General features: G+C 31.9%; 2 protein-coding genes across 2 annotated transcripts in view; both read left to right on the top strand.

The window, feature by feature from the left end:
- Positions 1–2,939: 2,939 nt before the first annotated feature.
- Positions 2,940–5,148, top strand: LOC108691042 (leucine-rich repeat protein soc-2 homolog). Its single transcript, XM_018198665.1, has one exon. It carries the CDS (start codon positions 3,217–3,219, stop codon positions 5,062–5,064), a length of 1,848 nt encoding a protein of 615 aa, XP_018054154.1. The 5' UTR covers positions 2,940–3,216; the 3' UTR covers positions 5,065–5,148.
- Positions 5,149–13,623: 8,475 nt separating this feature from the next.
- The window catches only part of LOC108690861 (zinc finger CCHC domain-containing protein 10), a 1,418-nt gene continuing 948 nt past the window's right edge, over positions 13,624–14,093 (top strand). Inside the window, exons 1-2 of the mRNA XM_018198370.1 lie at positions 13,624–13,772; positions 13,935–14,093. Coding sequence (XP_018053859.1) covers positions 13,738–13,772; positions 13,935–14,093 — 194 coding nt within the window. The 5' untranslated portion in view covers positions 13,624–13,737. The remainder of the gene's footprint in view (positions 13,773–13,934) is intronic.

The following is a 14,093-nucleotide window of genomic DNA, read 5'->3' as shown; positions in this document are numbered from 1 at the left end:
TATATATATATATATATACATTTTTCAATTAATTCTGCTTTTTGTATAATCAACTTTGTGTACGCAACTCAACTTATTCGCTTGTCACGTACTAGAAATGTTCAACTTTGCCCAACTTTTGCTGCGACATTGCGATACTTGGAAAAATTATGGATGCGTTCGGGGAGACACTATTCGCGCTATGGACGCAAACGCTACCAACGCTTTTCTTGGAGCCAATAGCGCGATAGCGTTAACAAGTTTCATGATTCGATTCTAGTATAGTGTTGATAGCATTTAACCAAAGAGATATTCATCGAGATTAATTTAAAAGTTAATGTAGAAGATTCTGTTTTCAAACTTTTCCCTATAATTAAAATTTTTAAGGTTTTGTAAAGTATTTGTAACGTTAAATTTTTTATTTTCTCGTTGTGAATAACAACAGAACGCAATTGTAATCTCTATGATAGCTTGCCGAAGTGAACAATGTAGAAATTAGATCAAAAAATTAATATAGTTACATTAAGTAAATTAATCAGATAAAATGAAGAACCCTTGAGCATCCATTGTCGATTTTAGAAGAAGAAATATATTTACATCTAATAAGGATCTTAAGCATCTGCAGCGGAATACCCTGCCGCGTACCGTAATAGTAACTTTTTTCCGTACACACGAATTAAAAATTGCAAGTAACAAGATATCTCTAACTTTCACATTTATAATGAAATCAAATACATAAGTTGCACTTCGCAGAAACTTTGGAAAGTTAAAGATGATACACAAGTAAGAATTACGTTCACTCCAGCCTAATGGCAAGTCATCAGCAGAGATTAAAATTGAGATTGCATTTATTATGATAAAATTTGAAATTCACACATTACGTACGTATGTTTACTCTACAAAATTTTAAGAGAGAAAAGTTTGGTGATACTTGAGAACAAAATCCCCTTAAATATTAATCTAACTTTGACGAATGTTAAATGCTACTAACGCTATGCTTGGATCTGTAAACGCTAACGTTAGCAATACATTACCTCGGAAGAAATAGCATTGATAGCGCGTAGTTGTGATGTAACACGCTATCATTAGTGATGTCATGATTGTGTTTGTTAGCACTATCTGCAGCTCCGCGAACAATTTGTAGCGCTAAATAGCGCGAATAGCGACTCCCCGAACGCATCTTATATAATATATGCTTATTGGACTGTGTTCGGAAATTTATTCGGGTGCACCCATGTATTATTTATCTTCGTTTAACATTTGGTGAACAACAAGAATAAAATGATATATAAATACACTTGTGAAGACAACCTGGATGTCGCGCGTCCCGCATCGCGCTGGTATGCAAGAGCCATTAGAACGGAATCAGACTACATTAAAGAATGAGATTGAAGATTGAAAGATTGAAGTTTGACCAAAACAACCAAAATTTCTTTGTCTTCATTGATAAAATTTCAATCTTTAATCTTTAATCTCAATACATTCAATACATAGTCTGATTCTGGTCTTAGTTTTGATCGATGAAATTGGCCAATCAGCCTTAGTCGTACAAATTGGCTATTGGTTAACTTCACTGATAAGTGAATTTCGGTAGATAAACTATTGATTAGGGCTGCCGCACACAAAATTCCGTAACAGTATACGTAAGATATAAATTTAAGCCGATGAGTCAATCAGGATATTGCTTTAAATTAATCTAACAGAAATGGAAATAACAGTAAACTTATTCATAATCTCGTAATAAGGTGAATTTCAACAGGTTAAAACTCGTCTTATGGCTGCTATTTTTATTTCCGTTAGAGTAGATCGAAAGCAATCTTAACAGCACAAACGTCGATATGTCGACTGTAAGTTGATTTTGCTAAGTCAGGGTTTTAGAGTCGATTGTAAGTCGACTTTGTACAGACATCCTTCCAATGTCGATCTTAGGACGTCTAGTGCGATTTACGTTCACAAAGCTTAAATATGGAATCATTTCTTGTTGTTTAACTATAGTTAAACAAGGATGAATTCTGTTGATGAGCGTTGTGGGCATGAATCGGATTACAGCCTAGAATAGTTGACTTAAAGTCCGCTTATAGTCGTCTTTAGTGGGACATTATGACTTAGAATCTCCAAATCGTTTAAAGTCGACTTATGGACGTCCATTTTTCAGACATCTAGAAGCTATAGTCGACTCAGAATTGATTTAGAGTCTTTGTGCTGTTAGGGAATATCCTGATTGGTTCATCGGCTTAAGTTCACGCTTTGAGGTTACTGTTACAGAAATTTGTGTGACAGTCCTTATTACTGACTCATTGTAGAATCAGCGTAACAGTACATTGAGATCTATGTACTCTAAACGGAAATAAAAATAGCAGTAAACTTATCCATTAGAGTTTCAATTGGTTGAAATTCGCTTCATTATTAGATTATTATGGAATAAGTTTATCGTTATTTTCATTTCCGTTAGATTACATAATCTAAGATTACATAATCTAATAAAGCAGTATCCTGATTGATTTATGGGCTTAAATTTACACCTTACGCATACTGTTACAGAATTTTGTGTGCAGTAGCCTTAGATGATATTCTGCACTAACCGCTACGTAAACGAATGCACCCAACAGTATTGGTATATTCTTCTATATTATCCAATGAGACGTTTAGATCTAAAAGATTACACCAATACGTAACGAGCATTCACTCACTGTTGAATCCGCTGAATGCCCAATGGTTGGACATTCATAGAAAACATTTATATGGGTACACACATATATGCTGTATGCATAATACATATAGTGACGTATACGTGTGCGGTTAGTTAGTATGCTCGCGCTTGCGTTGTTACAGGTGATTATTCGGTCGAATCCGTCGAAGACGGAGCCGAACGCAAAGGTCATTTTATACCTGCCTATATCGATAATGTCGATATTTCCAAGTCTTATGGTCGAGCATTAATCTTTTACAATTTACGTAGATGTGTCTGACCATTTTAATCGCGTGCGAGTCGCAGTGAAGAGCGGCACGTCACATTTTAGAGATTTCGAGTCACCTCAAGCAATCTCAAGTCAACCTCGAGATATCTTTGATTGGAGGGGGAATTGACGTGCGTGCGTGCGTATGTATATGCGTGCGAATCTCTTTCACCTGTATAGTGTTATTTCATACGTGCTTGTGTATACATCACCGTAGTACCCTCGTCGCGTCGCGTCATTTGGCGGCGAACGCGCGGTAAGGGAAGGAAGATTGTAGGTTATGAAAAAATCGTGCAAGCACTGTACAAGCGTGAGTAACATATCGACGGTGTGTCTGCCGAAGACGAATCGTAATCGCGCGACGAGTCTCGGGGACGACAGTCTTTTGAACCTCGACATGAAGGAGCAGGATATACCCGAGTATCTAGAGGGTTGCGGATTATCGGCTTGTACGGCTAGCAACGAGATATCCGAGGACGTGGAGCTTCAACTGATGCATGACAAAAAGTTCTCCACTATGTCTTCCTTCGGAAGTAGCAGCAGTAGCAGTCTGGTCGACTCCAAGAAAATTGTTATGATCAAACATCCAGACTCAAACAAGCTGAAACCCGCTGGTAAGAAGACCAAGCCGATCCAGGCGGAGTTGGATGTGGGTAAGGAGTTCATCCGATGTAGGGAAGACTGCGTGAGGCGGTTAGACCTGAGCAAGGCCTGTATCACGACTTTACCTAGTTCCGTGAAGGAATTGAAGCATCTGCGGGAGTTCTATCTCTATGGCAACAAGCTGACGACTCTGCCACCCGAGATTGGGTATCTGTCGAATCTGGAGACACTCGCGCTGAGCGAGAACTCGCTCACCAATTTGCCCAACACTCTGGAGAATCTCAAGTCGCTACGGGTGTTAGATCTCAGACACAATAAGCTCATCGTGATTCCAGACGTAGTGTACAAGCTCACGTCACTCACCACTTTGTTCCTGCGCTTTAATCGTGTTAAATACGTCAAAAACAACATATGTAACTTGACGAATCTCACCATGCTGAGCTTTCGAGAGAACAAAATCAAGGAACTGCCTGCAGGGATAGGCGAGCTGGTCAATCTTCTTACCTTTGATGTCTCGCATAATCATTTGGAACATCTACCTCCGGAAATTGGCAAGTGCGTGCAATTGTCCACCCTGGATGTGCAACATAACGAACTGCTCGACTTGCCGGATACGATCGGCAATCTGGTGTCGTTGACCAGACTAGGAATCCGATATAATAAACTAACAAGTATTCCTAAATCATTGGCGAACTGCAAATTGATGGATGAATTCAGTGTGGAAGGCAATCAAATATCGCATCTACCAGATGGACTGCTGGCTAGTCTGTCATATCTTACGACAATCACATTGTCTAGAAACTTATTTACCTCATATCCTGCAGGTGGTCCAGGACAATTTGTCAACGCTTATTCCATCAATGTAGAGCACAATGAGATCGACAAGATACCCTACGGCATTTTCTCACGATCCAAGAACCTCACAAAACTGAACATGAAAGAAAATAAGCTGAACACTTTGCCGCTGGATATCGGTTCGTGGGTGGCCATGGTCGAGCTGAATCTTGGAACGAATCAGCTGACAAAGCTTCCAGATGACATACAGTGCCTGCAAAGTCTAGAGATACTGATTCTCTCTAACAATGGACTGAAACATATTCCGACCACTATAGTGAATCTTCAAAAACTGCGGGTGTTGGACTTGGAGGAGAATTACATTGATGTGTTGCCGAATGAGATCGGCTTAATGACCGAGTTGCAAAAGCTGATCTTGCAGTCGAATAAGCTTACCGAGTTGCCACGCACAATCGGTCATCTAAGGAATCTCACGTATCTCAGCGTGGGCGAGAATCAACTAACTTATTTGCCGGAGGAGGTTGGCACCTTGGAAAGCTTAGAGTCACTCTACCTCAACGACAACAAGTCCCTGCACAATCTGCCATTTGAACTGGCGTTGTGTAAGAATCTCGGTATTATGTCAATTGAAAATTGTCCGCTGTCGCATATACCAATGGAAATTGTAGCCGGTGGACCATCACTGGTGATTCAATTTCTTAAAATGCAGGGTCCTTATCGACCAACATAATTGTTTTATTATTTTATTTTATCGCGTGTTTTTTTTACGGTTATATAGATGTCGATTCTTAATTATGAGAGATGAATAGAAAAAGAGAGAGAGAGAGAGAGAGAGAGAGAGAGAGAGAGAGAGAGAGAGAGAGAGAGAGAGAGGAAAGTTGTTTGACATACGAGAGAAATGTATTTATAATAATGACATACATATGTCGATGTAAATTCTCATTTTAATGATCTCATTTTAAGGAAATATGTAAATGATGCTATCACGTTACACTATATAAAATAAAATACACAATTTACTTTGTTTCCGGATCGTAAGAAAAAATATCTCTTTTCGAGTGCAGGAAGATGTTAACATGTAATATCAAGTTGAGTAAGAATTTTTTTTTTCGAACAAGAGTAGGATATATAGAGTAACTCTTGTTCAATTCTAACGAAATATTTTAGATATCATGATAGATGATAATTTTATTAAAGTATTAAAGTAAAATAAAAAATATAAATCATGTTTATATATTTTATATTTGCGCTTTTAGTTTGCGTTTTCTATTTATCAAAGCGTAATCCGATATTGGTAGAATTATCAACAAAATATTATATAAAAGTATGTTTTTACAAAATGCAATGAGCCGGTTTTTATATATATATGAAATATAAGAGTTCTACTTTATATATGAACGTATTAAATTCGTTATTAATAATATTAATTATTATTTAGATTTGTAAAATATATAATGCATATTGTATTTTTATTGTTGATAATTGGTTTAATACTTAAAATACTTTCGTATTTTAACATTGCTTTTGATTACAAATTAACTCTTTGTTATTGTACACAGAAAAAAAATTTTAATTAAATAACTGACATACGAGATATTATAAATGCGTATATTGCAATTATTTTTAAAACTTAGTAAATTAAATAACGATTTACTTTTATATTCCACGTTTATTGAAAAAGTTGAACAGTTTAGAAATATTTTAATGTTTTTATACGCAACAAAATTGCGTAAGAACACATGTTGTTATAAAAAGGAATATAAACGTCCTACAAATATAAAAAAAATAAGATCTTTAATTTACAAATGATAAAGAAACATTAAGAATCGGCATCATTTATATAACATTGTTTACTATATAAAGATTGAAACTGCGTATATAAGCGAAAAAAAGATATTTTACTAAAGTATTTAAATCGAGAAATTGTGACTATGAGCATATGAAACGAAACATATACGTAAATTTCTACACATCTTCTCATTCTCCGATATTATATTTGTTAATACGCATTGTACATATTGTTTCTCATTTGTCTTTCGTCAATGCGTGTTACCTTGTAAGGTACAAAATATATTGTAGATGTCAGACCTTCTGTGGGAAATCACTGATACGTAAAACTATATAGCTCTATTTATCTGATTCAACAGTTTGCATCGATAATGGAGATTATCCTGTGAAGGTAAGAATTTACAGAAAGCAAAAAGAACAAAAAGCGATGATTTATGCTTATGAAGTAACGGTGAAGTACGACATACCAGAATTTAAAATAATTTACTCTTATTACATAATTTACAGTAACGAACAACGATTATGCGTTTCGTCGAGATTCACGGAGTAATTGTAAGATGAATTCTATGTGCAATTATTCCTATGTAAAGTAACGCGAGATTTCTCATGGTAATTCGCATCTTTCTGTGTTTAAATTAGGTAAATATAGAGCTGGAAAAAAGAGGGAGCGTATCCGAGCGTAAAATGCATATTACGGTTTGTAGATTATCAAAGAAATTTTTGAAGCAAAGTGATATTAGACAAGAAAATGATAATGGTGAAAATATCCTGTAATTGTACAAAAAAAAATGGAAACAACATGGATCTTCTATTCGATTTATTTTGTACGATATTAAAGCAACGAAGTCTCTGTACTGTTTCAGGATGTGCTTTTATTAGATTAAAGAGATTGTGCTGCCAAGTGTAAAAAAAGAATGAAGAAGACATTGAGCATTTTCTTGAGATTATATTCTGCTAAATTCCATAAAGCGATCGATGTTGCTACATTTCATCTCATTCTCTTTCGTTTTTTCTTCCTTCTCTCTCTCTCTCTCTCTCTCTCTCTCTCTCTCTCTCTCTTTCTCTCTCACACATGCACTCGCACATTGTTGTTATTCTGCTTTTGTCTTTACACAAAGAAATAGTGCCAATGTAATTATAAAATTACATGTATTATACATCCATAAATATTTGTACGTCCGTTATTAATTAAAAATAAAGTATTATATATGTATATTATATAAATAGGCTCGCATTTAATAATGTGCCTATAGATCTTATGAGTTTTGAATTCTAAGATCTATGGCTTCTTATCTGATTTCTTCATTCTGAACAATCTTTTCACTTGTGCATAAGAGATGTGCGAATCAAAGTTTTTTTAACATCGAATCGAATCGAATTAAATTAAATCAAATCATTGAAACATAATTTTTAACTAACAACAATTATTGTTAGATTGAATTTTACATAGATAGTAAAAAAAATTTTATCTGTTTACTTACTAGTGGAATTTTATAAGATTGTTAAATATGTTAATTTGTATTCCAATCTTTTAGGTTCAATATTTTTGAATAGTTCGGATTCGAATTATACAGATCTTATCTGATTCGATTCGTATAGTTCGCACATTTCTAACGCTACTGAATTGTGTTTCTCTATATACATATATGTCAAGTGGCCGTATAACATGCATTAAGGCGTCATAATTTGCGTATTTGTAATTAGCTAATTTGTTCTTATTACATCGTTTTCTACGTCTTGTGGCTTACTTAAGTGTCGAGTCTTTATTGTTATCGCATATTTAACACGCAATCGTGTAATTAATTAATTAAATTAATTTAATTATAGAAATTAGAGCTTTTTTTGGTAGAAGATAATTTCATTTAGTATTAAATATGCGAGAATAATCGGGATTATCGCATGCTTCATAATAACTAAACGAAAACTGAATTGTAATAATTACGTTTTAATATGTGTTCAATTGTGAAATCAATCATACCGTGATCTCTATTAATGTACGACATTCGCCGAAGATGATTTGCAAAAATATAATTACTTAATTTGCAAGTATGGATTCAGCATTGTTTGTGTTTGTTGCAAATGCTAGATTATTTGGTGGCCGCCGACATATCAATTATTGACGCGTTCTAATAATTAATTAACATTGAGTATTGTAAAAATCTTCATGTATATAATCTTCATAGTTGAAGATATTAATTCCGCAAAAAAGAGGCGTCTGCCATAATCTCTATTGTCCGCAAATAGACAATAGGTATATCTTGTAAAAAAATTGCAACTATGGCTGTGCGGTAATTTTTATTCAAGTGCTGCAATTGTCTCTATATATCAATTAATAGTTCTATTCTTTTTTTCTTTCACTCTACATATATGTGTATATGTATATGTATATATTTTAAGCTCCTGTTTTCCATTATGTATAACAGTTTCTAACTGTGAATTAGAGAATTTTCTTCGATGTCTATCGAAAATCGCTCGATAATAAATTTATAATATTTTAGATATCATTCTAATTTTTTTCTTCGATCTTTAACACGACGAAATTCGATTATTAGATGTTATTATTGTGTAATTTGTGATTTGCCAATTTTTATTACATTTCATGATTTATTAATTGTTATTTTAATGAAGTTAATAGAAGTATTCCTTCGTGCTAAGGTTCAATGCGTTACAAATTTCCTTTCTGTATATGAGTATATGAGTTCTGTATATCTACCTGTTTGTATGCTATCAGTCAGTATGTATATTTATGTTTTTTGAAACAATGAAGTATGCACCTCGCAAGGATCGCGATGAGATTCGTCTCTTGGCTTCCTGTTTTAAGTAAGAATCTTTATCGCTGAAAGATTGCATGTAAAATACATTAATTTGCAAGTTCTCTCCATTAGACTGTACATATGAGGACGTTTCGACGTGGTCGGGTTGCGAATTAAAAATGATCAGTGATGAACGGTATCAAAGATTCTCTCGCAAAGACTATTTATAATTCATTACGATGATATGAACACGTTATGAAGGAGGAGACGTTGTAAAACTTAATTAGTACAATTTAAAAGAGCACGTCGGGCAAGCGTTGCGAAGATTCTTGCTAATTAATGAGTATGTCAGATATTTTAAGTCTGAAAGTGAAAAACTTCTTTCATTGTATTATAGAGGATAAAGGTTGCGATATAACGGTCGTCATGAGATCCCACTTATGCGAACTATTAATAGTGAAATGCGTCGACTATTATCGAAGACGTAAGCGGTTCATCGATATTAAACAAAAGATTTTCTTTTTTTAAAAATATGACGTAATTTACTCGATGTTATGTAATATTAGAAATAGTGCGCATTATTTTAGAATGGAACTGTTGGAATTTTATAATACTAAGTAATATAATTTTGTATGTTTATTGCTTTTAGTGTATTTTACACGTTACTATGTATACGTTATCTACAATTATAAGGATTTATATCAGCGCTTTTGTATTTTTTCATTTTATGCATTTCGATTATTAAATTTATTTATTTATTTGTTGCAAAATGTTACATGAAGGAGTTAAATGAAAATGTCAAATCACGATACTTATGTACGTGTATATATATTTTAATTTATAGATACATGTAAATTAAAATATGCAAATTAAAATAAAGACAAATTGAATTAAAATTTTAAACGTAAATTTAGATTGCATTTTCAGTTTAACAAGGAAACTGTCCGAAAAATTTATATAATAGAAAAAATATGAATATTAGCATGTTATTAATAAATCAAGGCTGCAATTTTTAATTAGATTGATTAATATTAATGTTTTTTACGATGTTATCGAAACGACGTGACGTGGCGACCGTTTAACAAATTAGTTTCTAGATATTGTAATGAAAGTCTTCTCATGTAGAAAATTCATCGAGTCATTCACATATAAGTTGTCAAGATCGTTGATATAATACGATCTAACTGTTATAAACAGTTAAAAAAAGAAATAAAGAAGCAAAACAAATTGATAAACATGGTACATAATTCACATGGTTTGCAAATGATAAATTTACCGTGATGATTGCAAACGCTCAGTACACTATTCCAAGTAAATAAACGCTTGTTGAATAGTCTATTGCGTAACATACGATATTGTGTTAATTGTGTATAATTCCAAGAATGTAATATTAAATGTAACTCAATGTATATTACATGACTTTACGTCAGACACTGTATAAATATTTCTAAACATGCAAATATATTATAAAATATTTTCCCGAAAATCTCTCTTGTTTCTTCGTTTCTGCGCGATCTTTTTCTGATATTAAAAACTTTGCACATAATTTTAAGTTTATATTTAATTTTTTTATTACAATATAACAGTTAAGATAATAATTAAACAAATTTTTATTATGATTTTTTAAATTAAATTTTTAATATTTATATTGAAAATCAAAATATCCCTTAATTATCTTTAATCATTGAATTTGTGCGAATATATTTATCGAAATCAGTTATAATTAATATTTATGCTTGTGATATTGTTGAAACTTGATAGAAATCTCGCTGCGTTTCTTGAGAGTAAAATTTTTGGATTTCTTGTTGCTTGTAGACTGTAATTGCCATTAATGCATATCTCATTATCGCAATACAAACATAAAGTAGTCAAGGACACAAAGAAAGGAAATAATTTCAAAATTATTACTTACTTCTATAGATGTATTCGTGATTATTGTGTTCGCAGTAAATATGATATTTCTCTCAAGCGACAATTCAGGATAATTCTTAGGAATCGTAAATACTAATTTCTTCTTAGGCATAAAATTTGATTTGTCATTTTTTATTTGTTCTAAAAAAACAAATATGAAAACCAAAAATGCAATAACTAATGGAAGAGTATTCTGAATGACATGCTAAAAAAAATCAATCTGATTGATTACATCAATTGATTAAATCGATTTAATTAGAATTATATTGGATACTTGCGCAACTGGAATCATTCTTACGTCGTTTGCCTTTATTTCCATTATTAGAAATTATTTCATCATATATCGGCATCGATATTGTTTCAAGTTTGTACGAAGACTGTGGAGAACATATTAATCTAGAATTAAGTGACAAATTTTCTTATATAGATATCTTTATAATTGTTTTAGGTCCAGTTCTATCAATGTAAGATTAATTAATAATAACTAATTTTCAGAATTAAAAAAAGATAAAGAGTAAATCGAATCGAGATTAAAATTAATTACATTAATGAAAGCGTCAGTTGTACATACCGTAATAATTCCGTGACATCGTCCGAGATTAATTGCAACTTTCGTAATTTTGTTAAAGCGCTCTCTACTTCTTGTTTAACATTCTTTCCTTGATTAAGATCAATCATTTCTGCTTTGATAGCATCGATTTCATTTATGAGATCAATCAGCTCGGAGCTCCTTTTCGTACCTAACAGAATTATCTTCGGTTTAACGCACGCGTGCGAGTGAAAGAACCTGAACCCTTTAAGAGTAACCCCGACCGTACTAATAAGTGATTAACTTAATCGGTAAAATTAACTTAGCAAATAATACTGTTTCGTTAAAATGGATAGAATTATCATCTTTTTTGTTTAATATATGAAAAAAAGAAATTAAATTCGGAACAATGAATCGTATAGTTGAATATTATATTTTAAATAGATAATTTTGCCAATTAATTTAATTCTCGATTAACTTAATAGATGACTTAGCAAATAATTATAATATATTATTGTATATTTTATTAATATGCATAGAATTATTAATTTTTTTGTTTTTTAATATGTAAAAAAAAACCGGATCACACAAGGAATTATACAAAAATTTATTTTAGATAATTCTGTTGGTTGAATTGATTGTCGAAGTTAATCAAAGTGCGGTCAAAAATTCTTAATCTTTATATAATCCCACCATCTTTACAGTTGCTCCTTGGCTTTGCACAATTTATAACAAAAGGATGATATTGAAAGATAACAGCAAAATCATGTTCATGTGAGAATCGCCATATCTGTTCGCATAATGAGTCTTCCAGCGACCACACTTGATAATTTAATTTCTCCTGAATTAAAAAACAAAAAAATATCTCATGCATTTAATGCAATTAAGAGATGAGTCACGATTTAGCGATTTAAATTAGACATATTCCAATAATTAAATTAACGATACGCAACTTGCGGCTCCCCCAGGCTGTATGTGACCCATTTGTGAAATTTGTTTTTTACACTGGCTCATTGCCAAAAATATAAAATTATATTTTCTATTTTACGCAAATAAAATAAACATTATGCGAATCGAAAGCATACAAATAAAATAAATATTATGCCTATTTTTAAAAATAGCTTTCCGAAAATTCTTAAAAATGTTGCGCATCATAAATGATAGATTATTAATTGATCATCTTAATTTGGTAAAAATCAATTATTTAATTAAATAACTATTTAAATAACTATTATAATAACTTTAATTATATAATTTAAATTATATAATTTAAATAATTTAAATATTTAATTTATATTTAATTTATATTCAAAACTTCATATTACAATTTATACAACTAATATCTTTTATAAATTAATGCAAATAATTTCTGCAAATATTTAAAGAAAAATTTAAAGTTATTTAGGCAGAATTTTATTAATTGATTTATCACCAGCTCTTGTTTTTCTTCCTCTAATATCTTTTTGTTCTCCAGAAAGCTGTCTCGATACATACTTATTGCGTCCTTCGTGATTCTCAATTCTACATATTTATTTCCGTATTCGATTAGAAAAGGATCAGGAGCAAGATTTTTCGTACTGCTCGAAGAATCATTTTTGGAATCAATCATCCTTGTCGTTTGCTACATCAAAGTAAAATGAAATTATCTAAAATATAGCTGCATATATCATCAAAATCGTTCTTTGTTCATAAAGTTTCTCAAGTAAGAGTTTGGACCTCGCTTAATATTTTTTGGTTCAAAATTATTAATAACTACAAAGAAATTTATATTTTATCATTATTTTTTAATATATTTTTATTATTATTGTTATTAGCAATAATATTTATACGTATAAACTTTAAATTAAATTAAATCAGTTTTATATTAATAAAATTGTGTAGACAATATTAAATTGTGTAGACAATAAACTGATTATATATATAATTTAAACGTTTTAATAAAAAATATTGCAGTTAATTAAAAATATGTCTAAACTTGAAGAATTTAAGTTCTAACTTGAAGTTCTTACTTGAAGAATTTTAGATCCTTTTCGATCTGCAACAAACTTGCAACGTGAGCAATCAAATCAATCGGCAGAAAATCGATTATATTTTGAAATAAAAATGATAGTGATTAAAAAAAAATTCATTAGAATATTTATAACTTCATTGATCAACACTTAGTAAATTTATTTACTTTTGTAATTTTTATACACAATCGACTTATACGATACACTCTCAATTGTCGAGTCGACGAATGAGAAACCGTTGTGTCTCTCGAGTTTCGACGCGCATTGAAAACCGTACATAAACTTCTCGGCACGTAAACAAACTTCAAAACACGCGAGTGCAAATGTGATAAAACGTGATCGTGCATTCTAAGTAATTCTCTTTCGAACATTATACGATTATTGAAGGTTATACGCAAGACGAAACCAACCTCATGAACTGGAACGGGATGAAGCTATTGAAGAAATCGTAAGTTTATATTTCGAAATAAGTTACATTTGCATGAGCTCGAAGATCCCACGTAACCTTGAAATATTTATGAGTCAACGACGAGTCTAACACGCCAAGACAAGGCGTGAACAAATGATATCGTTGTAGCAATTTCTCTAATTTCTATCACTGTATTTGCAGTGATCCGCGATCTGCATATCCCCAGGGAGTGCGATGCCAAAAGTGTCTGGAAATGGGACACTGGAGTTACGAATGCAAAGGCAAGAGGAAATACCTACATAGATCTTCTCGCACTTCACAGTTAAAGAAAGCTATACAAAAGCAAGAGAATGGTGATGA

The sequence above is a fragment of the Atta colombica genome, unplaced genomic scaffold, assembly GCF_001594045.1.
Source record: "Atta colombica isolate Treedump-2 unplaced genomic scaffold, Acol1.0 scaffold38, whole genome shotgun sequence".
Classification (NCBI taxonomy): domain Eukaryota; kingdom Metazoa; phylum Arthropoda; class Insecta; order Hymenoptera; family Formicidae; genus Atta; species Atta colombica.
This window is presented reverse-complemented; position numbering and strand designations above follow the sequence as displayed.

Bases quoted from the DNA above. Each gene is read 5' to 3' on its own strand.
- LOC108691042 (XM_018198665.1), top strand. From the start codon at position 3,217: ATGAAAAAATCGTGCAAGCACTGTACAAGCGTGAGTAACATATCGACG.